Source organism: Manis pentadactyla, chromosome 3, assembly GCF_030020395.1.
Source record: "Manis pentadactyla isolate mManPen7 chromosome 3, mManPen7.hap1, whole genome shotgun sequence".
NCBI classification, from domain to species: Eukaryota; Metazoa; Chordata; class Mammalia; order Pholidota; family Manidae; genus Manis; species Manis pentadactyla.
The window spans coordinates 187704997-187731185 of NC_080021.1; the positions used below are offsets into that span (position 1 = coordinate 187704997).

At 40.3% G+C, this 26189-nt stretch overlaps 2 protein-coding genes across 14 annotated transcripts in view; one reads left to right on the plus strand and one right to left on the minus strand.

The window, feature by feature from the left end:
• Window positions 1-10000: 10000 nt before the first annotated feature.
• Window positions 10001-13804, minus strand: TOMM5 (translocase of outer mitochondrial membrane 5). The gene is made up of 2 exons (XM_036888339.2): window positions 13606-13804; window positions 10001-10687 (listed from the first exon to the last, which is right to left on the minus strand). Exons 1-2 carry the CDS (start codon window positions 13724-13726, stop codon window positions 10653-10655), a joined length of 156 nt encoding a protein of 51 aa, XP_036744234.2. The 5' UTR covers window positions 13727-13804; the 3' UTR covers window positions 10001-10652.
• Window positions 13805-22374: 8570 nt separating this feature from the next.
• FRMPD1 (FERM and PDZ domain containing 1) overlaps window positions 22375-26189 on the plus strand; it is a 128427-nt gene continuing 124612 nt past the window's right edge. For all 13 annotated transcript variants that reach the window (XM_057498850.1, XM_036888323.2, XM_057498851.1 and 10 more), the window contains exon 1: window positions 22375-22689. The gene's annotated coding sequence lies outside the window, so the exon portion shown is untranslated. The remainder of the gene's footprint in view (window positions 22690-26189) is intronic.

Genomic DNA, 26189 nt, shown 5'->3' on the forward strand with positions numbered 1-26189 from the left:
CAAGAACTCAATTTTGGACTTGTTAAATTTAAGATGCCTGTGTGTCATCAGATGAAATGATCACAAAGGCAGTTGCATACAGATCTCTGGATTTTAGAAGACAATGTCAGCTACAGATGTCTAACTTGGGAATGCTGTGAAAAAGAAATTATTGCACCAGCTGAAGTTTGTAATAGCTGACCCCTGTGGTTCCACTGACCTGTGTCAGTCCCTGGTTCTACAGAATGTATTTTATAAAAACGAGCTCCATATATTATTACCATATGATGGGTATGGTATTTCTAGATTCTGGGTGAGGGCTAAGTTACCATGCAGCTGCTGTCTTTTACTGAAACACACACACAAAACTCTAACCCTAAAGCCAACAATTTATTTTAAGCAGACACAAGGCTGTACACCAGATACAGCAGAAAGACCACTTTGACTCAGGGCAGGTCAGATCAGAACAGGGGTTGTTCACACTACAATGAGCTTGATTATTTATCTCGTTATTGGTGACTGGCAAGGCTATAACATTAATCCTTTGAAAAGTATTCCATTGTATGAAACTGGCAGTCTAGATTTTGCTGTCAATAAGCAATCAAAGGCCTAAGTTTCTGGATTTGTCAGCCAGCATTATTGTTTGTTTTGGCATTTCTGTAAAGCAGCTAAGCCTTCCAAAGGAGTGCAGCAGCAGTTTTTTACAAGAGCATGTTGTCTTTCCCATTAGTGGTACACGCATCACTTGCCACATGGAAAATTTGATTTTAAATGAAGTACTTAAGTATAAGAAGAGAATTTGTAAACTGCAGTTTAGCCCTCTCTTCTTCTGCCCTCATCTCTCCTGTGCATGCCTTTACCCTACCACTTGCTATGTATTGATTTCTCTCCTCCATTAAACTAGAGAGAGGACTTCCTCATCTTTGCATCCTAGTACATAGTTGGTATTTATTGTAAAATGAATAAGTAAACAGCCTTTTCAGCCATGTGAACTTTATTACCTTGCTTTATAGAAGAGAGGCTCAGAGTAATTTGTCCAGGGTCAACATAGTAGACCTGTCTACTGCCCAGTAGCTGAACTCCCATCCTACATTTGAATTCCCCATCTTATGAGCTTGTTGGGAAATAGAGCATGCCTTTCATGATAGAAGCTGAATCCAGATATTTTTCTCTGCATCCGCACATGATCCTGACACTACAAATTAAATATCCCCTAGGCTTTGAATTGGGAACCAGAGACAGAACAAAGTGGAGTCTTAGAGTAATTCTCTGGTGACCAAGGCAGATGCAACAAGATGAAGTGGCCTTGGTAAGTGGTGGCATCTAATCCTCAGTGGAGATGGAGTCCTCACTTTACCAGGCTATGAGGAGTGACCATGTGACAAAGGGTGATGTTCCAGTTGCTGTTCTCCAAAGACCTCCTGAAGATGCTAAAATACCACAATCTCTTTAATGAATTGCTTTTCTCCTTAAATCTACCAAAACTGGATTTTGGTGTTTGTAAGTAAAAACATCTGACTCATGTAGTCACATAATGAATAGCAGAGTTGAAGCTGTAACCTAGGACTTTGAACTACTGATTCTTGTGTTCCTAACAAAGCTCTACTCTCCAGCAACCCACTTTTTACATGTTGATGTCTCTAAATCACCCTTTGTTCCCCAAATTTATACTTTTCACATGCCAGCTGGTTAATAAATATTTCAAGTGACTACAGAGTGAGGCAGCTGCCAGAAGAATTTGTTTCAAATGCAGCGGTATCATTGTCTGTACAGCTGCTCATGTAGTATTACAGTTTGTTGCATTCTTGTCCTTTATGGACATAAGTGGGAAAGGAAAATACCATTACTAATGTGACTGAGAACAAGATGAAAATTATCTGACATGTTTAAAGATCTTTAGCCTTAGTAGAATGATTATTGGACTAAAGCCAGGTGTGTTTTATTTAGGATGGAAATAATTTAAGAATGTTTTGTAACTGAAAATACTCAGATACTGTCTTTAAAAGACAAAGCAAGTGTTTTGTAATGTTTTTACATTTCAGTAACAAGTCTTTCAACTTTTGTATATGTGATTTCTACATAGTTTTCTGTGAACTTGTACAAAAGTAGGCAAATGGTACCACATATACCGATTTCAGGTACCATGCATACCTGAAATACTGACTACATGCAAGTAACATATAAGTAACAGTTGTTCATGGTCTCCTGTCATGTCCATAATGCAGAGTTGGGAAAAGACCTGTGTTTTATTTTTAATTTACTATTGTAGCCTACAAAAAAATAGGTTACTAGAGGCTGTTCTTGTGTAATTTGGAATTTTTATATATATATTAGGCAGCAGATGTCAGAATGGGATCTTTCTTAAGCCTAAAGTATGAAAATACAATAAGTAACAGGAGTTTTGGAAAGGACTGAAGGTTTTCTTGCTTTTTGGTGCTCACACTTGAATCACACTGGCCTTCCTTTCTTCCATAAACACTTACATGCTTTAACACTTTTTCAGAGGCTCCCCGTGCTTTTATCTAGCTAATTCTTATTCACCCAAATCTTACTTTATGTATCACTTGCTAAGGGAGACCTTCCTGCTTTCTCCCCAACCCAAGAGGTCAGCATGCTCTCAAGCTATCTGTACTTCACTCTCATAGCAGGTTATACAATATAGTGAAGGAAGGATGATTGAATTAGGTAATGTCTGACTTCCCTGGTAGACTGGAAGCCTCTCAAAGATAGGTACCATGGTTGAATCCTTCTCTTCTGCATCCCTCACCTATTGCAATACCTGGGCCTCTGTAGTCACTGAATAAATGTTTGTGAACGCGAACACCTCTACCAAATAGATTGGCAATATTTTTTCTGATACCTGAACATATGTAGTATCTGGAAAGTCAGCTAATTTTTCCACCTTCAATTCACCATTTATTCAGTCCCTTCTTTGTAAAGTTATTATGTGGGACAGAAAAATGTGTGAGATTGGAAAATGCAGAGTTGGGAACTTATATTCAAGCTTTTCAGTAACAGGGAAAAAGACAGTGACAAACTTTTCCCCTAACAGTGGCAATCCCTGCTCAAGGATCTGCAGTAAGATTCTTACACCCTTCCAGTGAGGAAGAGCTCCTTCCACGAGCCAGGGCACCTTGGTCATAGTAGCTGTTAGTGACTCCAAGAAGGAATCTTCTTAGCTTCCAAACCTTTCTGCTATTCTGCCTTCTGGGACAATGACTCTTTATTTCACACAGCAACACTGTTAGTTTTTAAAAACAGCTCTCAGATTCCTGCTATAGGTCTTCTCATGGCTAAGCACCTTTAATCCTTTCAACCATTTCTCTAGCAGCATTGTTTCCAGACACCCTCAGTACTCTTAATTACCAAACTACCCTGGCAAATTGGCTATTCTTGAAGCATCTGTTAGACCTGGAGACCTTAATCCTGTAATTTTACTAATGTAACCTAAAATTGCTTTCATTTTTAGTTTTGACTCTTATTCCTAAACCAGTCCAGAATTTCAGAATTGGAAGAAACATTAAGGTAAATTCATTTACTGTTACCCAGAGCAGATCCTGGACCAATGAGATCACCTGGATACTTTTAAAAAATGGATTCCTGGGCTCCATCCATACCAATTCTGACTCAGTAAGTATTTTGTTTTAAAGCTTTCTACATGATTTAGTGTGCAGCTTGTTTTGAAAAGCACCTCTGTACATGATGCCTGACATTGCTGAATGTAACACACTACTGGTATCCTTTTCCATATTACACTCGAACCTCTCCTGTGGCACAGAGCCCACCACCAGGAGGCATCTGTGTATGAAAATCCTTCCAACTATCCCTAGTATGTATTTGAAATCTAGGTACATGACACCAAGTTCCTATTTACTCTTAAAATTGCATGTGGACAGAAAATAAGGTACCTGTAAACACGAACACACATTTATCTTAAAGTCTTTTTTTTTAAAGCAAGAAACAAGTATTAAAAACATGCTATTTTTTATCATCTTACTGACACATGGAACTGGTCAGAAGGAAATACATATTTTGAGTCTATGCTATGTAGCACAAAGTTTAGTAGATTGCTTGCTAACAAAGTGAAGGTTATTAGGTTAAGGAGGAAAAGTAGATATTGAAATGCCTTTCTCTTCAAATTCTGTAACAGTAGTCATTGTTTCACTAAGCTAGTAATAGTATTTTATTAAGAACAATTTTTTTAGATTTAGTAAGATTTTATTTACACTTTTTACTTTTATGTTGAGTACAAGATTGTCTTTTCTTTCATTTGCTCAAGACCAACTAAAACAATGGTTATTAGAAAATTGAGTATTTATTAAATTTTACAGTTGATGTAAAGATTCAATAGTAAGCTTATTAAATTTTACTCAAAAATACACTGAAAATATGGAAAAGCTGAATTAGTGATGTTAAGATTATCAATTCATTAGATTTCTTATATTTCCTTGTTTTCATTATTATCTACTACATTTCTAAAACCTTTATTTTGCAGTATCTTTATTCTAAGTTATCTATATTTTGCACTTCTCCCCTCAGATCAATAAACAGAGGCAATGCAATTTGGATTTGGGGAAGAAAAACATCACATCTTTTGGAAGAAAAGCTGAGTCATACCCAGTAGTCGTGTTACCATTATGTTTCTGCACTGTCCCATAAAAATCAGTCTTCAGTCTCTTGGTATCAAGAACATACATGCACTTAGCAATTTTCTTTCTCCTAAATGAATATATATATTGGGGGAGGGTAAGTTGGGTAACAGGTCAGATGTGATCCTTGTCAGACTCCATATATGCTTAGCTGTGACACGAACAAATTCTAGTATGTGCTAATGGTCCCAAAGGCCACAAGTTGGTGTTATTTTTGTCTTCAGAAAGCCCAACAAAAAGAATGGATCCTATTTTTCAGAACAGGAACTTTTTTGTCTATTGAGAAAGATGCTTTGGGCATACAAACAGATCTTCAAGGCTGTTGCTCCACTGCTCCCACTTCTGCAGCTGCCATCAGTAGGACTGACCCCTCTATTTCTTTCCTGCCCATTAGCTCCTTCCTGCCTTTCTCTGCTTATCCAGCTTACATCCCTTGTCCACTATTTCAGTCACTCCCTGACCCTGCCATTTCACCTTATCCATGTGACAAGCCCTATCCCTGGATGAATCCAACACTCCACCTTTTCTGAGCCTGCTCCTGGGAAGCAGCACAGTGTTAGAGAAAAAGCCCACATCCAGGCACTGCAAATTCATCACCACTATCTTCACTGGGCTACCAGTATCATCTGACACTCTTACCTTTTTCCAGTTAGCTTACTCTCACACTTTCCACACCTACTTAAAAATTCTCCACTCTCATTCAGTTAGTCGTTGAGATTGCATGCCAGCCACTCTTCTAGGCACTGGGATACTACAGTGAACATAATAGACAAAACTTCTGCCCTCATCAAGCATATATTTAACAAAAGGAGACAATCAAAATAAGGAAAAAGATATAAAACGTGCGAGGATGAGAAATAAAGAAGGGGTAGGGAATTCAGGAGTGATTATAACTTCTAAAAAATTATTGAAATATGAACTATAGAAAAATGCTCATTAAGTGTACAACTTGCTGGATTTTCACAAGTGGAAACTTCCTATAACCTGTAAAGGAGCTGGGAAAGGCCTCACTGAAAAATTGCCATTTAAGTAGAGACCTGAAGGACAGGTAGTGAGGCAATTGAAAAACTCAGGTAAGAGCATTCCAGACAGAGGAAACAGCCAGTGCAAAGGCCCTGAGGCAGAAGCAGGTCTAGTTTGTTTAAGGAGGCCAGTGTGGCTGTGGTGTAGTGAGGGAGGGAAGAGTCATGAAAAATGAGATCAGAGAAGTAATGAGGACCAGAGTGTATGGAATTTACCGGCAACCAGAGGACTCTGGCTTTTACTCTGAGTGAGATGGGAAGGCAGTGGAGGACCTTGTGTAGGAGTGACATATTCTAGCTTAAATTTTATGAGGACTGTTCTGACTGCTGTGTTGAGAACAGATTGTAGGGGGGTAAGGGTGGAAGCAGGGAGTCTGGTCAGGCAGCTGCTGCAATATTTCAGAAGAGAGATGATGGTGGATTGGACCAAGGTGGTGGCATGAAGTTGGTGAGGTCAGATTTTGATCATCATTCAGAAGTAGGGCCAACAGGGTTTTCTGAAGGATTGGTGAGGGATGTGAGAGGAGTCAAGGAGGACACTCTGGGTTTTAGTCTCAGCTACTGAAAATATGGAATATTGTCTCCTAAGACTGAGAGAGGAGTAGGTTTCGTGAAATAGGAAAGATTGGGAGGTTGTTTTGGGACAAGTTAGGAGTTAAGGGGAGAGGTGAAGGCTAGAGATATAAATTTGGGAGTTCTCAGACCATAAATGGCAATTAAAGTCAAGAGACCAGATGAGATCACCAAAGGAATCAGTGTAGAATCTACACTATAAATAAAGAGGTCTGAGGACTGAAACCTGGGATGCTGCCAGTTTCAGAGGTTAGAGATCAAGAGGAACCTGCAAAAGAATCTGTGTGTAGGGAAAGTGGAAGGTCCTATGGCCAGGACCTTCACCTGACCCTAAACTACCTGATGATATAATTGGTCTGCTGTTAGGCTAATGCTTACACACCTGTTGGCAATAAGCTATTATTGATTGAGTCACTGTACAGTTCCACCCAGTGCTCTGGGCAGAGGCAGAGACAGAGGTGGATTACAGACCTGCAGACTGCTAGATGCAACCGTGATTCTAGTGCTCGACCTATCACCATGAGAATAAAGCTGGGTATAAACCCTTTTACCCCAAGAATCTTCTGTTGTCATTTCCTGTTCTCACCAAATCCATAGTGAACTTGGCCCGGGGCTGAAACCCTCAGGCAGGACACTGAGGAAGTGGATGAGTGGAATAGAAAGTGGATAATTAGGAAATTAGTGCCATGGAGGCATGCAAGGTGGTTACATGAGGTGCATGGGCATGTTGGATGGTCCAGACAGGGAAAGACAGGTCAATGTCAACCTTAACAAGAGCAGCTTCAGAAGACTGGTGGGGATGCAAGCCTAAGTGAAGTAGGTTCAGGAGATCATGGGAGAAAGGAAATTAAAAAGTAGGTATTAAAAACCTTACTGGGGCATTTAACTGTGAAGGAGAGCAGAGAAATGGATGATTGATGAAAAGGGTTGATGATTCAATGAGGACTATGGCTGCTGTTGTGGTGAAGCAAACTGACCCTCGACTTTAGAGCCCAGCTACTTTCCCCCATCTAGGAGTGCTGGCTGCTGACGGCTACAGCTCTGTCCCCTTAGGATGCCCTCAGCTGAAGGAAGTTGCCTCCAGTTGCATTAGACACCGCCCCAGCAGCCCACATCCTTCCAGTCAGTGCAAGGGTTCAAAGGCTCTGCCCTCTTTCCTTGATTCAGGATTTCTTTGAAGGGCCATCCCATCAAAGGCCATCAAAGATACATGGGATTGACTAAAATTGCTGTTGTGACTAGGGTGGCCAATCATCCCAGTTTGCCCAGGACTTAGAGGCTTCTGAGGACTCAGGTTTCCGTGCTAGAAGTGGACAGTCCTGGACAGTTGGTCGCCCTGGTTTAGTCTAAGCTCAGTCTTAGCTCTGCTGCCTTGCCCTTCTTTGTGTGGTCCTCTCTTCTTCCTCAGGCGTAGGGGTCTGTTCTGTAGTTGTCAGGCCATTTTTCAGGTCTTACTCCATTTGCGCTATTTTCCTCTTTTATGTGTTTTTGGGAGGAGGATTCCGTTTTGCCTTCCTATTCCACCATCTTTAATCTGATCTCAAACATCATTTCTTCAGAGAAGCACAATCTGAACCTCCAGCAGTTAGGTCCTTCAGATATTCACTTCCTCTGATGGAGTATAGTCCTCAAAAGGGCAGTCCCTTGTCTGTCTATATTCTCAGCTCCTAGCACAGTGCATTGCATACAGTAGAAACTCTTTGGATGAATGAATTTGTAATCTCTGGGGCATTAAAAAGCCAGATTCTATGTTAAATCATTTTCCCTACATGATTTGCAATAGAACATCTCTGACCTTTGAAGTAATCGGACAGTTCTGTGATTTTGGTGGCCATTTCACTTTGCCAAATCCAGCCTGCTGCCTATTTCTGTACATAAAAGTTTTATTGGAACACAGCCACAAGCATTCATTTACATATCATCTATGGCTGCTTTTGCACTGCAACCAAAGAGCTGACAGAGTCCACAGAGCCCAGAAAGCCTAAGATATTTACCATCTGACCGTAACAGAAAAGTTTGCCAACTCCTGCTTTACTGACTTCTTTAAGGACTTCAGCTACACACAGAATCTATCTAGGGATCAAGTTATAGCAAAATAGAGTAAAATGTCTGCTCATTTCCTTTCTATACTATCTACTGGTGCCCGAATCTTATAGGTAAAGAAAGGTGCTTAGCTCAAGCAAAGAAAAGAGAAAAAGATCAGATTCCTGCACTTGTTCTTCATTCTAAGTCTAGGCCCAGTGTTGCCCACATGTAAGCTATGAACACACTGTGACTGGAATGCTAACTCACTTCACAGAATTACAAAGAGCAATGATAAAGCAGTTTAAAAATGACACACTGGTAGCAGAAGAACACTAACCTAATTGAGGAGCAAAACTCCTACTTTGTTCATATCCCTCTATGATCTACTTGTGGAGAATTAGTATTTTCTCTTAATTATCCCCATGTCTTTTTATGATCCATCTCAAGAGTTTACCAAGCTCAAATTTACTGTGGTTCTTTACTATTTCACATTACATATTGAAACCAAATATATTTATGTACATGCAAATATATGGCCAACTGTTTTCTAATGTATTATTTCAGAGCTGTTTATTACAAGTATTAGACCACCCCCCAACCCCAGTGGAGTTTATGGCCTGGATTTTAAAAAGTCAGCCATAAAAAAACAGCACTATCATATCTGCCCCTCCTCTAGTCTGAAGATACACTGGAATCCAGGGTTACAATCACACATTCCCCCCCAAACCCCAAGACAGCACTTTAGGGTAAAATAAATAAACATTAGAAGTCCTTTAGCCTTGGCTAGCTGCTATTTGTTAGCCACTGAAATATCCAGAATCTCGAACTCCCCATATGTAAAATGGCATTAATACCTATTAGAGAATAAATTTAAATGTTTGGTAATTTTGAAGTTTGTGTACAATTAGAGGTTAAGCATGCTATCTTAGCATCCAGAAATATGAATTAAAACAAATAATGCAGCAAATGCCAGCACACATTTCTAAACACCTATACCAAAGATTAACCATTAATAATAACTAGCATTTACCAAAAGGCATACTAGACATGAGATACAGAAAACATGATACAAGATACAGAAACAAGAGATCCTACATGGGAAGAGGAAAAGGAATTCTCAGGATCATGGTGAAAGGAGAGCCCAGAATATAGCTAAATATCGGCTAGAGGAAGGAGGCTATCAGTCCACACGGGGCCAGGTCAGAAAGCTCCAGGAAGACTTGCTCAGGAAAACGGAACAGCATATTGAATGAAACTGAACACTGAGCAATTTAGAAATATGGCCAAAAGTTTGGTTGATTTAATAATAAGTTCATATAAAACTAAGCCTAGAAAAAACAAAAAGATGTGTAAGAAAAAAAAAAAACAGCACTTACAGTCCTAATGAAGTTGATCTAATCAAAAATCACCCTAGGTACATCATTAGTAATTAGAAGAAATGAGATATGTGAGGGATGGAGGTAAGGAGAGGAAAGAGAGTAAATCCTTACATACATGGATAGGTCAGGCAGTGTCTAAAACAGAAAAATCACAAGTAACAACACAATCGTGTTATTTAGAGACATGAAGGTAAATGGGTGTATAATTAGCTAAAAAGAGGTGCACGCAGCTGCCTCAGACGGTTAAGGACTGCCCCCTTCCCCCAACAAACTTGAACTATGTGACTTAACAAGATAGCATTTTTCCCCTTTGGTGGTATTACATACTCTCAGCATCAAGCAGTAATGTTGCCTTTCACAAAGACTGCTTAACAATAAAACAACGTCACTTCAATAGGATTAGCAAATTCTCCAGTCCAAAACAAGAAGAACTCAATTTATCGCAGTTTGTAATAATCACATGATTGTAATCTCACCAGGGATTGCTGGTTCACAGCAAAAAGGGGGTCAAGAAAAATAAAAACCCGATTTTTTCTTAGTTGGTACATTTATTAAAAACATAGACTAATGGTCCTGTGCTTAAGTGTTGTTGTGGCTGTGTGCTGGCTTCCATAAATCATAACTAATTGGACAGATCTCTTCAACAAATATACCCAGAAGTTAAAAGGTAAACAGAAATGACTGACTAAACAGTGCTATTGCAGACATAATTCCCTTACAATTAATACTTGCTAGAAAATGGAATTTGACACTATTTACAATTACACCAACATTCACAGAGCTGAGTAGCACAGGCATTGGGGTGTACTGTGACCATAAAATGTCTTTTTGTATTTCCCAAATAGTTTTGTATCTTAGCTATGAAGGTCAGTTTCCAGAGCCAGACTTGTTCTTAAAAGGTAGAATTTTTATGTCCATTCCGTGAAAGAGTCTCTTACATCTTTCTGGGCCTATCCATTTGCAGATGGGAGTAGAAACTGTAACCAGGTTTTTCATATCCTGCATTCACACGTGATGCCCAATCTTCATATGCTGTCCAATTTCTTCAAGATAAAAGGAGCTGAAAGAAAAATAAACCCAGAATTTGTTTTCAGCTCTATTAGTTACATAATGGAATTATAAAACTGGGGGATAAATCTTAAACATTTTTAAAAATAACTCCTAAGTGATGACCAATAAACCAGCAAGGGGGACTCACTGGCTTTCAGGGCAGCCCATTCCAGTATCCTGCAGCTATGACTTTATAAAGTTCATTCTTACACTACATAAATCTTTTCTCCAGGTAGTTCTCTCTCTTGGGACAATAAGAGTAAATTCAATTCTTCAAATGATTTTTTTTAAACGTTGGTGATTTAACTGTCAAAGGTGCAGTTTGGCATTTTTCACCTTAAAATAAAAATGCATTTGAAAGGAGGCAGAAGGTGGGGGAAAACAACACTGAACTAGGAACCAGAAGATTGGACACATATTTTGGTTTTCCCACTAATTAGCTGTGTATCACTTATGCGTTCCAGATCGCATCTGGTACATCTGATATTATGATGGTCTGGTCAGATGGTACAGATAGAAATGTTTAGAAAACAAGGAAGTGTTGTCATTGGGATTTAAAGAAGTGATAATATTGTTCTGTGGCCAAAACGAGCTCATGGAAAGTTGCTCAACATCACTACTCATTAGGGCAATTAAAATTAAAACTAAAATGACATACCACTTCATACCCATTCAGATGACTACTATCAACAAAAAATTATTGGCAAGGATGTGGAGAAACTGGAACCCTTGTGCACTGTCAGTGGAAATGTAAAATGATACAGCCATTATAGAACACAGTATGGTGGTTCAAAAAATTTTAAAAAGGTATGTGTACATCTATATTCACAGCAGCATTATTCACAGTAGCTAAAACATGAAAGCAGCCCAGGTGTCCAGAGATGGGTAAATGGATAAGCACAATGTGGTATTCAGCCTTGAAAAGGTCAGAAATTCTGACATGCTACAACATGGATGAACCTTAAGACATTATGCTAAATTAAATAAGACGGTTACAAAAGGACACATATTGTATGATTCTGCTTTAATGAAACAGAGTGGTCAAAATCACAGAGACAGGAAGTAGAATGGTGCTGGAAGACGGCTGGAAGGAGTGGGATTGGGGAATTATTGTATAATGGGTATAGTTTCAATTTTACAAGCTGAGAAGAATTCTGGAGATGAATGATGGTGATGGTTGCAAAACATCATGAATATATTTAATACCACTAATACAACTTAAAAATTGTTAAGATGGCAAGTTTTACATTATGTGTATTTTACAATTTTTAGAAAGTGGTGAAAAGGGGGCTGTGACCAAAAAAGCTGCCAGAATGATCTTTATCAATATCCACACTAAATTAATAAAACATTTTGTTAATATGAAACTGAAGATATTGAGATCTGTCAGAAGCTGACAGAGTTGGCTGTTACGTTCAGTCTTTTCTAATTCTTATCAGAAAAAAGGTAACATCAAATGAACATATAAACAAAATGTGTATCCATTTAATGGAATATTATTTAGCAATAAAAAGGAAATACTGATAAATGCTACAAAAAAATAGATGAACCTTGGAAACTATGCAAAATGAAACAAGCTAGACACAAAAGATTAAATATTGTACAATTCCATATAAATGAAATGTGTAGAATGGGCAAATCCATAAAGACAAAAAGGTAGATTAGTGGCTGACAAGGGCTGGGGAAAGGTGAAAATGGGGAATGACAACTAATGGGCATGCTGTTTCTTTTAGAGAGAAGGAAAACGTCCTAAAATAGATTGTGATGATGGCTGCATAAGTCTGATTATACTATGAACCACTGAACTGCACACTTTAAATGGGTGAATTGTATAATACATGAATTCTGTCTCTATTTAAAAAGTGCTAATGCAGAACAGTATTCTGTATTTTTTTCTAAATCAATTCATATCAGATATAAAGGTCACTGAGAATGAGCACGTATCTTACCAGCAGCTAAGTCAACAAAAACATAAGAGAAGGAAATAAAGCTGGGAGTTGCAAAAAGCCCGTGAAGCAGCAGGATGATCTGGGAGTTGCTGTCACCAGGGCTCCCTCTCCTGGGAGCAGAGTAATACCAGACAATGGATGGCACTGACTGGCCTCAGTGGACTCTGGCCTAGGTTCGACAAGAGCCTTCTGCAGAATGACCGTGGTATGGCCTTCATTGATTTGAATCATCCCTGCCTCTCCACCCAGACCTGCCAACAATATATAGCAAGGGGCAATGAAAAGAATACTGAACTGAGAATGAGGAGAGCAAGGCAAATCACTTCTGAGATTCATGTCAGTAAAACTAGGAACGATCTACAAAGCTGCATCCAGCTCTAATACTCGGTGTGCCTGTAACTCTTATCTTAGGCCCTGTCTCCCGCAAAGGCTACTGTCGAGACCTGGCACTGCAAATAGTTTCTGCCAAATATAAAATCAAACAATCCCTGACGTAATATCGTTCATCCTGTAGACCCGTATCTTTTTATCATTCCTTCAAAAAAAAAAAAAGCAACTATAAATGTTCAAAGAGGCACAAAACCTCTTGGGTTTCAAAAGTCAGCACTGGAGGAAGGAAACCTGGTACTGAATTAAGAATTTTGGATTCTAGGTCAAGATCATTCACTGACCCGATGAGTGACCTTGAACCGGCCACTTCTCTAATTCTCGATCTCTGCTTCTCTGCCTACAAAACGAGTTGCTCTGGGGGATAACCTTTCGGTTCGAACGCTAGGGCTGGGCGATTCTCCCCGCAGTCCGGGCCACCACGTGGACTCGGGCACCCTGACCCTGACCCGCACACCCTAAGCCGCGCAAGCCCCTTGCTCCTCATGCCCGCTCAGCTCAAAGGCCACCAAAGGCCGTAGGGAAAGAGCTGGGGGGCAGTGCTGGCAGGCTCCCTGCAGATCTCATGGCCACAGCCTGAAGCGACACTCACTGACTCGCAGCAGGGCGACGTAAATGAGAAAGTTCCGTATGGAGGAGATCACATCCTCGCGCATCTTCCGTTTCATTTCCTCAGGGTCCAGCTTCGGCGCGAGGCCCTCGATGCGGAACATCGCGGCTCTGCCACCGACTACGAGCGGCGCGCTCTGCTCGGTCCCGGGGCCACCTCGCGCCCGGAACTCGGCCCAACCCCATTTCCTATTTCCGCCCCTCATCTTCGCACGCGGCAACAGGAGCCTGCAAGGGACAAAGTCCTTCCTGACCGAGCTGTTCTGGCGAAGGATGCCTGAAGGGGGCGGCCGCAGTCTTAGCAACGCAGGACACGGTCTGCTTTCTCCAGGATGGTGCTTTAAGATCCTGTGTCTGAAGTTGGACACGCTGTAAGGCAAAGTGCTTTTACAACCCCTGAGGGGGCGGTGCATAGAGGTACCACCATAAGTAATAATAATAGCTAACATTTATCGAGTACTCAGTGCAGTTCTACGCCATGAGTTAGATACTATAATCTTCATTTCCTAGATGAGAAAATTGAAGCACAGAGAGTTTTAAAACGCCCAAATGTGCTTTAAAATATCTCCAGGGGGAAAAAATGTGTTGAGGAAGAGAGATGAAACGATATTAGCAAAATATTGAAAATTGATTAAGTTGGTGACTAATGCACCATTTTAATTATTCTAGTCTTTGTGTGTGTGAACTTTTTCGTGATAAGATGCTGAAACTTGCTCGTTTGCATAACTAGTAAATGCAGAATAGTGTTATACTTAGGCCTGTGGGACCCAGAGACAAGAGCTTTAAACATTTTCCATATAAATGCTGTATTCTCGTTCTGTAGTTAACTGATCCATACAAATTATACCATTGGCCCAATAATATATATAAAACAAGTTCAGATCTGTTCAGCATGTTACAGATGAGGAGAGGGAGATTTAGAAACCAAGTGGACTGCTTATAAGTTATTCTGCTAATGATGGGCAGAGGCAGGGTTCCAGCACAGATAATTACAGTGTCAAGTCAATTTATTTTTCCCCTGCACCCTACTGCTCCTCCATTAACAGTTAGTGCCCGCATGTGTGGGCATCACTGGAGTTAGAACGTAGGAGTTTAATGCAGTGACATTTCCTGTCACAGAGTCATCAAAACAGTGTTGCCCCAAATTATGCATGCTAACTAACCATGTATAATTCTTAGACATGAACCAGATGACTGAACTGCTCACATAATTCAAAACCAGAGTGTTTCTTCTTGACTGAACATGGCATATCCACAATCGACTTTGGATAAATTAAACAGTAATTTACTATGGAAGCAACTGATGACTACAAACATTAGTGCCCACCTTCCTGATTGACAGAATGCAAGACATTCAGGCTTTAGTAACCTCTTGCATCTGTAATTCATGCGGTGGAATAGCAGAAGCTGCTCTGGAATGGGAGGGGCTGACTTCCAAGGAATATCCTCCATCCAACTCTTTGAGAGTATTTAGAAAGGCTACATTGATTCTGAAATGCAGCAGGGGCCATGGAAAACACCTGGACAGGAAGACTGGAGACAGGCCTCTAGATCTGGCACTCTCACTATCAAGCCAGTTTCACCGCAACCTATTTCTTTAGTTGTAAAGGGAGAAGGTATGATTAAATGCTCGTGAGAGTCCCTCTCAGTTCTAACAGTCTATGCATTCTGAATTCTACTTGTGTCATTTAGGTCATTCTGGTCTGGCATGTATGGATATCAAAATATCAAATGTGGTCAGACATCAGAACATCCAGTGTGTGTTTTCTCCATGGTAAGAAGAAAGTACCAGTGAGGCATGTCTCATCCATCTAACTAGTGAGGCAAAATGAATTGTCAAGAAATGAGTGATTATGTGATTCCAGTAACATATCCCTAATGCTGACTGAGCATAGATAAACAGTTCTCATACAGAACTACCAATTTTTTTTCTTTACTGAGATACTTTTGAATAACTGGTCTGGATTCATAGGGAACCAAAGAGGAGAGAAATTAGCAAAAAATCATGTTTCTCAGAGATCCCCCCCCCAACAGATTTGTAGCATTTGAATTTTACTGATCCAGTGCTGTATAAAGCACCACATGTTTACTTGATAGGTGATGTGGTGGCAAATGACTGGCCTGTTAAAAGGCAACATTATTCTCATAACAATTCTCCTTAAAAGGTCTGGGGCTTGCCTGCTTACCTGTACAGAGAGAGGAATGTAGTGGATGGAAATATGCAGCGGCTGTGGAAGGCTGTGGAAATATGCAGGCGAGGAACTGGTTCTGGATACACTCTAGTAGGGTGAACTGTTCTGTCTTAGAAATGTTCATCCTGCTGAACTTTGTCTTTCTTTTGCATGGCTTCTCCAGTTGTAATGGAGGTTAGGCTCCTGAAAAGAGGTTGTCTCTTTTTCTGGAATGTAGTTGGTGGTATTGTGCAATTATCGTTGGTTTAGATGAGGCAAATTGAACAAATATAAAGTATTTCAGAAAGTTAACACTAGAGTGAGCTGTATCACATCTTGAGTCCGTTGTTTTTTGATGATGATGGGATTGAGTCTAATCTTTAAAATCACTTGCAGCTCTAAAATGCTGAATTATGTGTTCATCTTTCCTGTTTTCCTTCATAACTTTGCACTAAAGGCTAAAAGTAAAGGATTCTCTATGATTTTCCATGAAAGGGAAAAATAAAAAGCATGCATGTAAAATTGAAGATTGATATTTGTGTTATTTAGCCTAATCACCGACAAAATGATAGCTGATAGAATAGCCTGTCTTGTTTTCCATTTCAGTCTCAGAAGGGATTTAGGAGCCATTTCCTTTGCATCGGTTTCTCAGTTGTACACCCAAAACTTCAGTGAGTATAACGTATCCATAAGAGAACTAAATGTTTTACTGGGGAGGATTTTGTATTGACAAGGTCAGCAATGACTCATAATTGGAGAATAATTTTGACATATAATCACAGGAACCTTCTGGTTTCTAATATAGGAACCTATAATATTTGGGTATTGAACAGTTCAACTCTTTCCATTTGACAGATAAGGAAATTGAGGTCCAGTGGGAAACTAGTTAGATGTAGAACTAGCTGGGACTAAGGTAGGTTTATGGGCTCCCAGTTCATTTTTTCCCATCATATTTTACAGCTTTCAATACTTTGTGAATATTTTCATTGATAATCCTCTCCTCAGAGGTAAAGAGTGGAAGAATGGGGTGCTGTTCAATCCAAGTTTGGGGAGGGTCAGAATAAGGGGTAGCTGCTATTCATCAGCACTCTGATGCCAGTCCTTCTGTCCATGTATCCACATTTATCACCAGTGGTTAATCTGGAGTGTGTTATTATCCAGCTCCACACCTCTCCTTCCTCATTTCTGCAGGAGATGAACATGAGCTGGAGTTCCCAAAATAGACCTGCCTTTGAAGTCCTCTCAGGACCCAAGATGAAGGAAACAAAGATCAGGACAAGGAAAGGACACCTGGACCCACAATAAGGATTGGTCTGTGAGAGATGTTAACCAGAAGTCCTCATCCAGCAGATGGGATAGCCTGCTTCTAGAAATTATTGCCCAAAAAGAGGTATCTTCAGGAAGAGAGGCCTTTTGAACCTTAAAGGTTGAGTGGAATTTTGATAACCTTCATTTCACTGGCATTGGCTTTCTATAATACCTTGTTTTCTGTTCTAATTTTTAGAGCTTTGTTGTCTGGATGATTCATGAATGTTTGATCTCTTTCCATAGACTATAAGCACTTCAACTACAGGGAACATACACTTAATCCTCCAGACAGCTGAGGACAGGAATTTATATAAGGTCAAAAGTCAGAAAGTACCCCCTGAGTGGATAATGAATGAATGAATGAATGAACTTCATATCTGCTAACCTTTAGAATTTTTAAAAAGTGGTAACTTTGTATATTAGCTTGAAAGAAAACCATCCCCTGAAGAAATTTACCCAAAATTCTCAATATTAATTTTTATGTAGTTAGTTACTTCTTTCTCACTGTTTTCATACAACTTGGTTTTTGTTTGCCTAAATAAAAATCATTCAAATAATTTCAATGTATCATAGACAAAGTTAAAGAAGGAACTTTAAAAGTTACTTGCTTTATTTATAGCAGCATAATTATAGAAAGCTCATATTGTATTTTTAATAACTTCTTTTTCCATGAAAGTACCTACTTATTTTTTTTGTATCATTAATGTACAGTTACTTGAACAACATTATGGTTACTAGACTCCCACCATCATCAAGTCCTCACCACATATCCCATTATAGTCACTGTCCATCAGTGTAATAAGATGCTATAGAATCACTACTTGTCTTCTCTGTGTTATATGCTTTTCCCGTGTCTGCCCCCACTACATTATGTGTGCTAATTGTAATGCCCCTTTTTCCCCCTTCTCCCTCCCTTCCCACCCATCCTCCCCAGTCCCTTTCCCTTTGGTAACTGTTAGTCCATTCTTGGGTTCTGTGAGTCTGCTGCTGTTTTGTTCCTTCAGGTTTTGCTTTGTTCTTACACTCCACAGATGAGTGAAATCATTTGGTGAAAGTACCTACTTATTTTTATAAATTTAGAAACTAAAGAATTAAGGGGGAGAAAAAGGCAAATAACAGCCTCCCATAATCTCACAACCACTGTTGACATATCGGTGATAATCCTTTCAGTCTCTCCTGCTATCATCTACATAGATCACTCTCTCTGTTTCTCTTTACATATATAGGTATACACACACACACACACACACACACACACACACACTCACACACATAATACCCCCATGTGTATATGTATTTTTTACAAAAATGGGTCATATAGTGTATGCTGTTTGAACTCTCATTTTTCATTTAAGTTATATTGACTTTCTTCCTATATCTTTAAATATTCTTCTAAATGTCATTAATGATGGCTATATGGTATTCCATTATGTGTATGTACCATAATTTATTTAACTAAGCCTCTATCTCTGGTCATTTAATTTGTTTCCGTATTTTCCCTATAAACAGTACTCTAGGGAACAGCCTTATAACACTATTTTTGTGTACTTGTGAAAAGTTTTCCAGTCATTACAATTATTACCTTAAATTCAGGGATCTCAGTTTTTCCCATTGACTCTTTTTATTCTGAGGAAAAAAGCACTCTTTGGCCAAGAGTGTGGGGGTCAGATCTCCAGAACTTTGGGAACTATAAACAAGGGATGGAAGATTTTGTTTGTGTTTAGAAAAGGTTTGCTTCCTTGTGCTGTAATTTCTAATTATTTTGCAGCAGTAAAGTGAAACATATTCAAAGGCTCAGTTTGCACTGACATTATTTAGACCACGTAATAATTCCCAGCCATCTCCCTGCAGAGGCTGGAGAGTTGATTTTGCCACCATTCCCACCCCACCCCCATTACACAAACATGCATATGTTAGTGAAATGTGCTTATACAGCTGGGTATAATTTCTTGCCTTTAAATAAAAATGCACAGTCTGTAATATAATGGGTGCTCAATCAATATTTATCAAGTGAAAGAAAGAGAAAAAAAGGAGTTCTTTTATTGAGTCAGTGATCGTAGATCCACCTCCTATACTGTTAGACATGCTCTTACCCCATGTCAGGAGACCTTTGAGAAAACAGGAAGTGAGTTCCTTATTCCAACCTCCACAGGAAACAAAGGTGAGGCGATCTCAGAGGCAACCACTATCCATTCTCCACACCCTGTCCCTGACATTTTCAAGATCACAGCCCTGCCCAATCAAAGCACGGAGCTTCCTACAGGTAGGAATACATTTTTCTTATTACATATTGAAGTTGAATTGCTATACATTGAACAAACTGTCAATAAAAGAACATGCCAATTTTCCCATTATGTAATATTTAGAATTTGTCTGTAGAGAAAAAGTCCAGGCCTTAAAATGTGACACCTTATCCTAACCATTTTCTCCAGACTGTCTCTCAAAATCTCAGGTCTGGAATGCTTGGCCCCCGCCTCCAACTTCCCTGCTTCTGTTTAGGTATTTCTAGTGAAGGCGGGGAGCTCACCACTTTACTGGGCACTTTCACCCACCTTTGGATAGGCAGCTTTCCTTTCAGAGACAAAACTGCTTCTCTGTACCATATTCCCACTGGTTCTAGTTATGTCCTTTGTGGTGTCAGAAGCAGGTGGGATCATTCTTCCTCATGGATATGTAAAGACAGCTTGGGTCTTCCTTGATGCTTGTTTGCTCCAGGCTAAAATTAATTCTTGAAAAATTCTCTTAGACTTTTCCAGTTTTACCTTACCTACAACTTTAAAATTTCTACTTAGCAGTGATGGACTGATTTACTCTGAATTATCTGGCTCTGCCCTCCTCCCCCAACCCAAGCACACCAAAGGGAACATAGTGGGTTCCTGGCAAGGACCTCTGGGATTCAATGTCAGAGACTCTCTAATTGTTACTCAGGGATTGTCCCTGAACAAGAAGTGCATGCCTGGGCTATCTATCTCCCTGACCACCCATTTCAGCCTTGGCTTTTGCACTGTGAAAAGAAGGCCAGCTGTAGAGGTAGTGTGGTTGCAATGAATAAAGCACGGGCTTTGGAATGAAGATTAGGTTTAAATTGCAGCTCTTCTTGTTTTGAGACCTTGTGCTAGATGTTTACCTTTCTGGGCTTTTATTTCTCCAACTGTGACAGAGGGTTCTAATATTTACTTCAAAGTGCTGTTATAAGGGCCAAATAAAATGATGTACTTAAAGTGCCTGGCTTATGGTAGGCATTCTCTAAATGGTAGCTACTACTACTAAGAAATAATTTTTACTTGAAAAATTATGGTTTACTCAAACTCTGAATGGGACAAGTCATTTTTTCATTACAACACAGTCTATTATCATTTGTCAGTCCCATGTAAGCTCTCTCTCGCCTCTGATTCCCAGTAAATCTTTTAAAAAGAATGACCCCTACTCACAGAGCTCTTGTCTTTACCTCCTCTTCATTCTGCAGCCCAAGGATAGATTGGGTTTCCGGCCCTGCCTGTTCTCTGAAACTGCCTCCTTTAAGGGGAGTCCTTATTGCCAAACCCAGGGGGCCCTTGTGGGTCTCTACCCCCATGCAGCATCTGGCACTTCTGGTTACACAACTCTTTCAGGAAAGCTCTCCCCTGATACGTCATTCTTCTAGTTTTTGTGACTGGATGTCTCCTTTCACACCTCTTCCTAGGGTCAGCTCCTAAGTGACCATGTTCTTTAAGGTTCTTTCCTGGAACCTCTTCTATCCTCATGGCCAGTCTAGTCTGTCATTAACTGCCATCCTTAAGCTAATGATTCACTACATATGTCTCCAGCTTGTATTTCTCTTCAGAAACACAAATCTGTATATGCACCTAACCTCTTGACTTCGCTCTCTCCTTGAATGTCCCATGGGTATATCACACTCCACTGTTCACAGTGGAACCAATCATCTTCCCCTCCTACTTAACCATAACTCCGATGCTCTGCTGCCTAATGACTGACACTACCATCCAGTCCCTCCAGCTGCCAAAGCCAGAAATCTGGGAGTCTACCTTCATTCTTTCTTCTCCTTTTGGCTCTATATCTAATTAACCACCAAGTTCTGTCAATTCTGTCTCTTAATATCTCTAAAATTCATTATATTCTTTCTCTCCCTTCCACCACTGCCTTTTGCTCAGGCCAACCACCAACTGGTCTTCTTTCTTCTGTCTTATACCTGCAAGTATATTTCCACCCTGAAGTAATCTTTCTAAATATAATTTTCATAAGGTTGGTCTCCTGTATAAAATACTTTGATTATTTTTCACTGCCCTCAGGAAAAAGTACAAATGCTTTGGCCCTCTTTAGAAGGCCTTTTATTGACTTGGTCCCCTTTTCCACCCTCACCTCACCTCTTTGCCCTCCTCTTCCACGACATGGTCCTCTTCCTCTTTCTCCCTCTGTCATTCTCTTTCCCCTCCATGTCTCCCTCTTCCAACCCTGCATGCTGCTGACTGTTCCCTGAACTCACCAAACCCTTGGCTCTAGGTCTTGGCATGTGCTTTTCTTTTTGATTAGAATTCTCTTTCCTACCTCTTCACCTTTCCTTCCAAGTCATTGAGAAATCCTCTTAGAAGTCACCTCCTTCGAAAAGTCTTCTCTAGGTTAGTTGAGAATAATGTGCCAATGCTGGCTCTTCATTGTAAAGAATATACCACAGTTGTAGAAGATATTAACACTATGGGAAGCCGGGGTGAGGGATTGATGGGAACTATCTGTACAGTCTTTGCAACTTTTCTGTACCTCTTAAACTATTCTAAAATAAAAAGATCATTTACAAAGTCTCCACTAACCCCCCTGTGCTGACTTAACTGTTTATAAGACCTGTGCCTACTATCAAAGCATCAAAGCACTTAACACAGTGTCTGGCCATTGTCTATGTGTCTATCTCCTCCACTGAGGAAGGATAGGATTCATGTCTTACTCATTTGTGTATTTCTGATGCTAGCCTGGCAAATGGTATATGTTTAGTAAGTATCTCCTAAGTAAATGTTGCTAAATAGGTTGATTTGGTACAAAAGTACCAAAGGTTTTGTTGTAGGGTAATTTGAAATTATAGGCCTGGAAAAAAGAACTTGAAAGTATCAGACACCATAAATGACTTGTAGGCTCTTCTTGTTTTTCAACATGATGGACTTGGCAGAAATGCAAAGTACCTGAATGTCACATGCCTCCCTACACGCTGCATGTTTCCAAGAGTCACATGACATTCTTTCCTTGCAGGTAAAGAGCCTCAGGCCAGGTGAGCTGGGTTAGTTCACTCCTGGTGCAGGCTGCTGGCACACCCCAAGAGGGTGTGGACCGTGTATTGAATATATGATAGCCAACTAGGGCAGAGAGCAAAAGAACTGGTTGGAAGAATAATGACAGCACAGGAAGATGAATCTCCAGTTCAGCAATTCTAGTCCCAGCTCTTTTGCTGTGTGAACTTAGCTAAGTGTCTTCCTCTTTGTAGGCACCAGTCTGTATTTGTAAAATGAAGGCTTGGATTGGCTGGTCTCTAAAGTCCCCTCCAGGATTGATGCTCTGGGATTCTGTGATCGGTGTGAAGACTGGGCATCAGTGGAAGGAAACAGGTAAGTGTTTATTAGGAGCATGTGGCGGCTAAACCATTGGTCCCAGGTCAGCAGCAGTCTTTAGCAAAAGGAAACTAAGCTAGGTCAGAGATTTGTCTAAGTTACCCTGGAAGTAGAGACCTCTGGGGTACAATAGCTCATCATTGTATGTTAAGGATCTAACTCAGGGCTGCCAGAAAGAAGCATTTCCAAGGATTGAAATAAGGGAAGGTGAGTGGTAGACCAGTGATAATTTTCACTTAATAATGAAATGACAACATTTGAGGAAAGTTTTTATGTTTATTGGCCAATAGTTTTGGTTATTTTGATAATTTTGTTTGTACTGAAATTACCCAAAATTTAAGTGTTAGTGGTGTTGCAATTAGTACCACGGAACTTGGGTGGGGCAGGTATGACAGCAATGCAGTTTTTTTTAATGGAATTGTTAAGTGGTTGAATTGAGATTATTTGGAGTTTGGTGCTATCAAGTAATGGAAGTTCAGAATTGCCTTAGTCAAGTGAAAAAAAACCCAGTTTATTTTGAAATTTACCTTAAAAAAGTGGAAGTGGCTTTGCTAATTACATCAAAGATTCATTGGGAGGCACAAGGAAAAGTGTACATTTGCCTAATTGAATAAATACATCATAACCAACTATCACTAGTTAAGAAGATCTAGTTCTTGGAAGAGAACTAGGGTGAATAGAGAAGAAAATAGCATTATAATTTTTTAAAAATCGTGAGAAAATTATTTTTGCTCACCAGTCACTGGTGTCAGAATTTCTGATAGGTGTGTGGAAACTCCCACCTCCGTCCCTGAAAAAACTGGAAATTCGAGGGTACAGGTTGTGCTTAGGGGCACCTGCTCCCAGCTCAGGGTGAGGCCTTTCAAACGTGGTCTCTCCTTTGTGTTGACCAAGAGTTTCCTTTTGTTGGAAAAATGCTTACATAATAATTCATTTGGGTTCAGAGAAGGTAGATGATCACTTAACCTCTTAGAGGTTTTGGAATTTGAATCCTAGTGGACAAGGCACCAGCCAGATGTTATTGGGGAGATGTGTCATTCTTAACCCTCAGCATTGAGGTGGGCCAGGAGCAAAGAAAAATCCCTCTTGAGAGATGAGGAAACCAGCCAGACACAGGGAGGATTAAGGGTAATGGATCAAGCTTTAGAATCCCATGAAGAGGAACCAAAACACAAAAATTGTAGTAGTTAGATTTACCGAGTACTTATTCAGTGCCAAGCCAGGTATAAAATCATAATTATCGTGATCAAAATTATATTAATAATTCTCACACCACCCTCTGAGGTAGGCTCTCTTATTTCCGTTTTCTAAGGGGAAAATTCAGGTACAGAAAGATTAAATATTCACCCAAGGATCATCAAATGGTAATTTGTAGAGCTGGGATACAAACAGGCAATTCAGTAGTCATTGCAGAATCATTGTTGTTAACCACCCATGCCCTGGTGCATATATAACCTTTCAACCTGCCCTCATCTATGACCCTCATTATGCCTCCAGCATCCACCCTGGGGCTGAGAAGGTAATGGGCTTTGTTGAGTGTTCCTGAACTGAACCGAACAAAGCAGACTCAGCCTGTGCCCAAACCTGGTACCTGGGGTCTGGGGGAAGCCCTGATTGGCTCAGCACAGTACTTGAGAGAAGCGGAGTGCTAGCCAGTCCCTGGGGGCTGGCAGCAGAAGTCCAGTCCAGCCAGCTGACATGGGTCATGGGCAGGATCCCCCCTCACTGCACAGAAAGGTGGAGAAAACACTGGGCACTCAGGAGCCCAGAGCTGAAGGACGTGAGGAAGCAGCCTGGTCATTCCACAGCATCGACTAGGAACTCATGCTACGTCAGCCCCTGTGCTGGATGCTCGCCACTGTGGATATAGAGTTGGATTGTGCATGTTCCATGCTCTGGAGGAACCCAATGCTAGTACTGAGAAGAGCTGTCTATCTGTTAGAGTCCCGGAAATTGCCTATGGACCTGTGTCTGCTATGTAGGGCAAGGCAACACTAGTTCTTAATCCTATTGTCTGTCTTGGTGGAATTTTATATATTCCATTTATTGCCCACCAACTGAATTTAGGAGATGAGTTGTATAATTTTCAGACTCCTGGATGAACATTCTGGATGAAGGATACAGGAGCTAAAGTGGTGGCAAGGCTGGGTAGACAGAACTTGCAAAAGAACTCTGCAATTAAAGTGGCTGGAAAGATGGTTGGAGAAGAGACAGAAGGAGAGAAGAAGAAATAAACGTGCCCTTACTTACATTCATCAGACACTGAGGCCCGACCACCCCAGCAGAGAGGAGGGCATTTGTTCTTTTAGCCATGCAGCCTTCTTTTGGGTTGGATCTCTTGAGCAACGAAGAGATCTTGGTAGGCTAGGGCTCTGGGTGATAAAAGGGATGTTGGGCTGCCTGGAGAAGCCCCAGTTCGTGCTTGTTATACTGGCGTTATTTATATTGCCTTATATCAGTCTGACAGGCATCATGGCTTGGATGATAAATCTTATGGTCATGCTGCCTATGGACAAAAAGCGCCTCTATTTTTCTGATAGGACTGCGTTCTGAATCTTAACCCCAAAGAGATGTTGTGTAAAGACCTCTTGCTAGATAGCCTTTTCCTCTGTCACCACCATGCCTGAGTATGGACAAAACTCTTTTCTTGGCTGGAAAAATATAAAATGGAAATTTACTTTAAAAATGAATAGAAAACAAAACATATTTCCTTTAAAATAGAAAAGCAGATACCGGGTACAAATGTATGAAGTTCCTGCCACAGATCAATTTGGCTGGCTCAGGCTAGAGTTGGTATTCTTGGATCTTTTAGATTTCCTCCGCCTGGGGCTCTGGGGCACACAGCCAGAGAAAGGCTGGACTGAAGTGCTGGTGAGGAACCACAGATCTCCTGCTGGGCTGTGGGCCCCTGGAGGTAGTCCTTGAGGTGTCCTTCTTTCCTGGCTCCTGGGAGAAGAGTTGTTTTCTCATGTGGAGCCACCCTTGGAGGTGAAGCATGGTCACAGTGAACATGGCAATTATTAGAAACTTGAAAAAGGATTAGGGAGTAGGAATGAAATTGATGTTTCACGAAGTCTAATTAGGCATTGCCCAGCTCATTAGCAGCAGTCAGCTCAGTTTATGTGGCCTGGTTTACAGATAGAAGAAAATAAGTTTTCAGAAAAAGAGCCCTTTTTGTGCATCCATTCCTCTCTCTGCCCTCAGTAGAACATCTACCCATATCTGTGTTGTCCCTCTAGTGTGTTAAATCCATCAGATAGGATCTGTGATTGTATGTGACTTTAGTCATCTATTTGTTTCAGATGCATTTTTGAACTGTTTGAACTGCTTCATTACCTCTTCATTGGGATACAGATGGAGATTAGATATTTTAGTAGACAGTTATTGAGCATTAGGCTTGTCATAGATGTTGAAGAGAATTACAGGGTCAAGGATTTAGAGTCAAAATTCAAAGAGATGTAAAAAAAAATGAGAAATCTCAAATATTATTTAGGTTT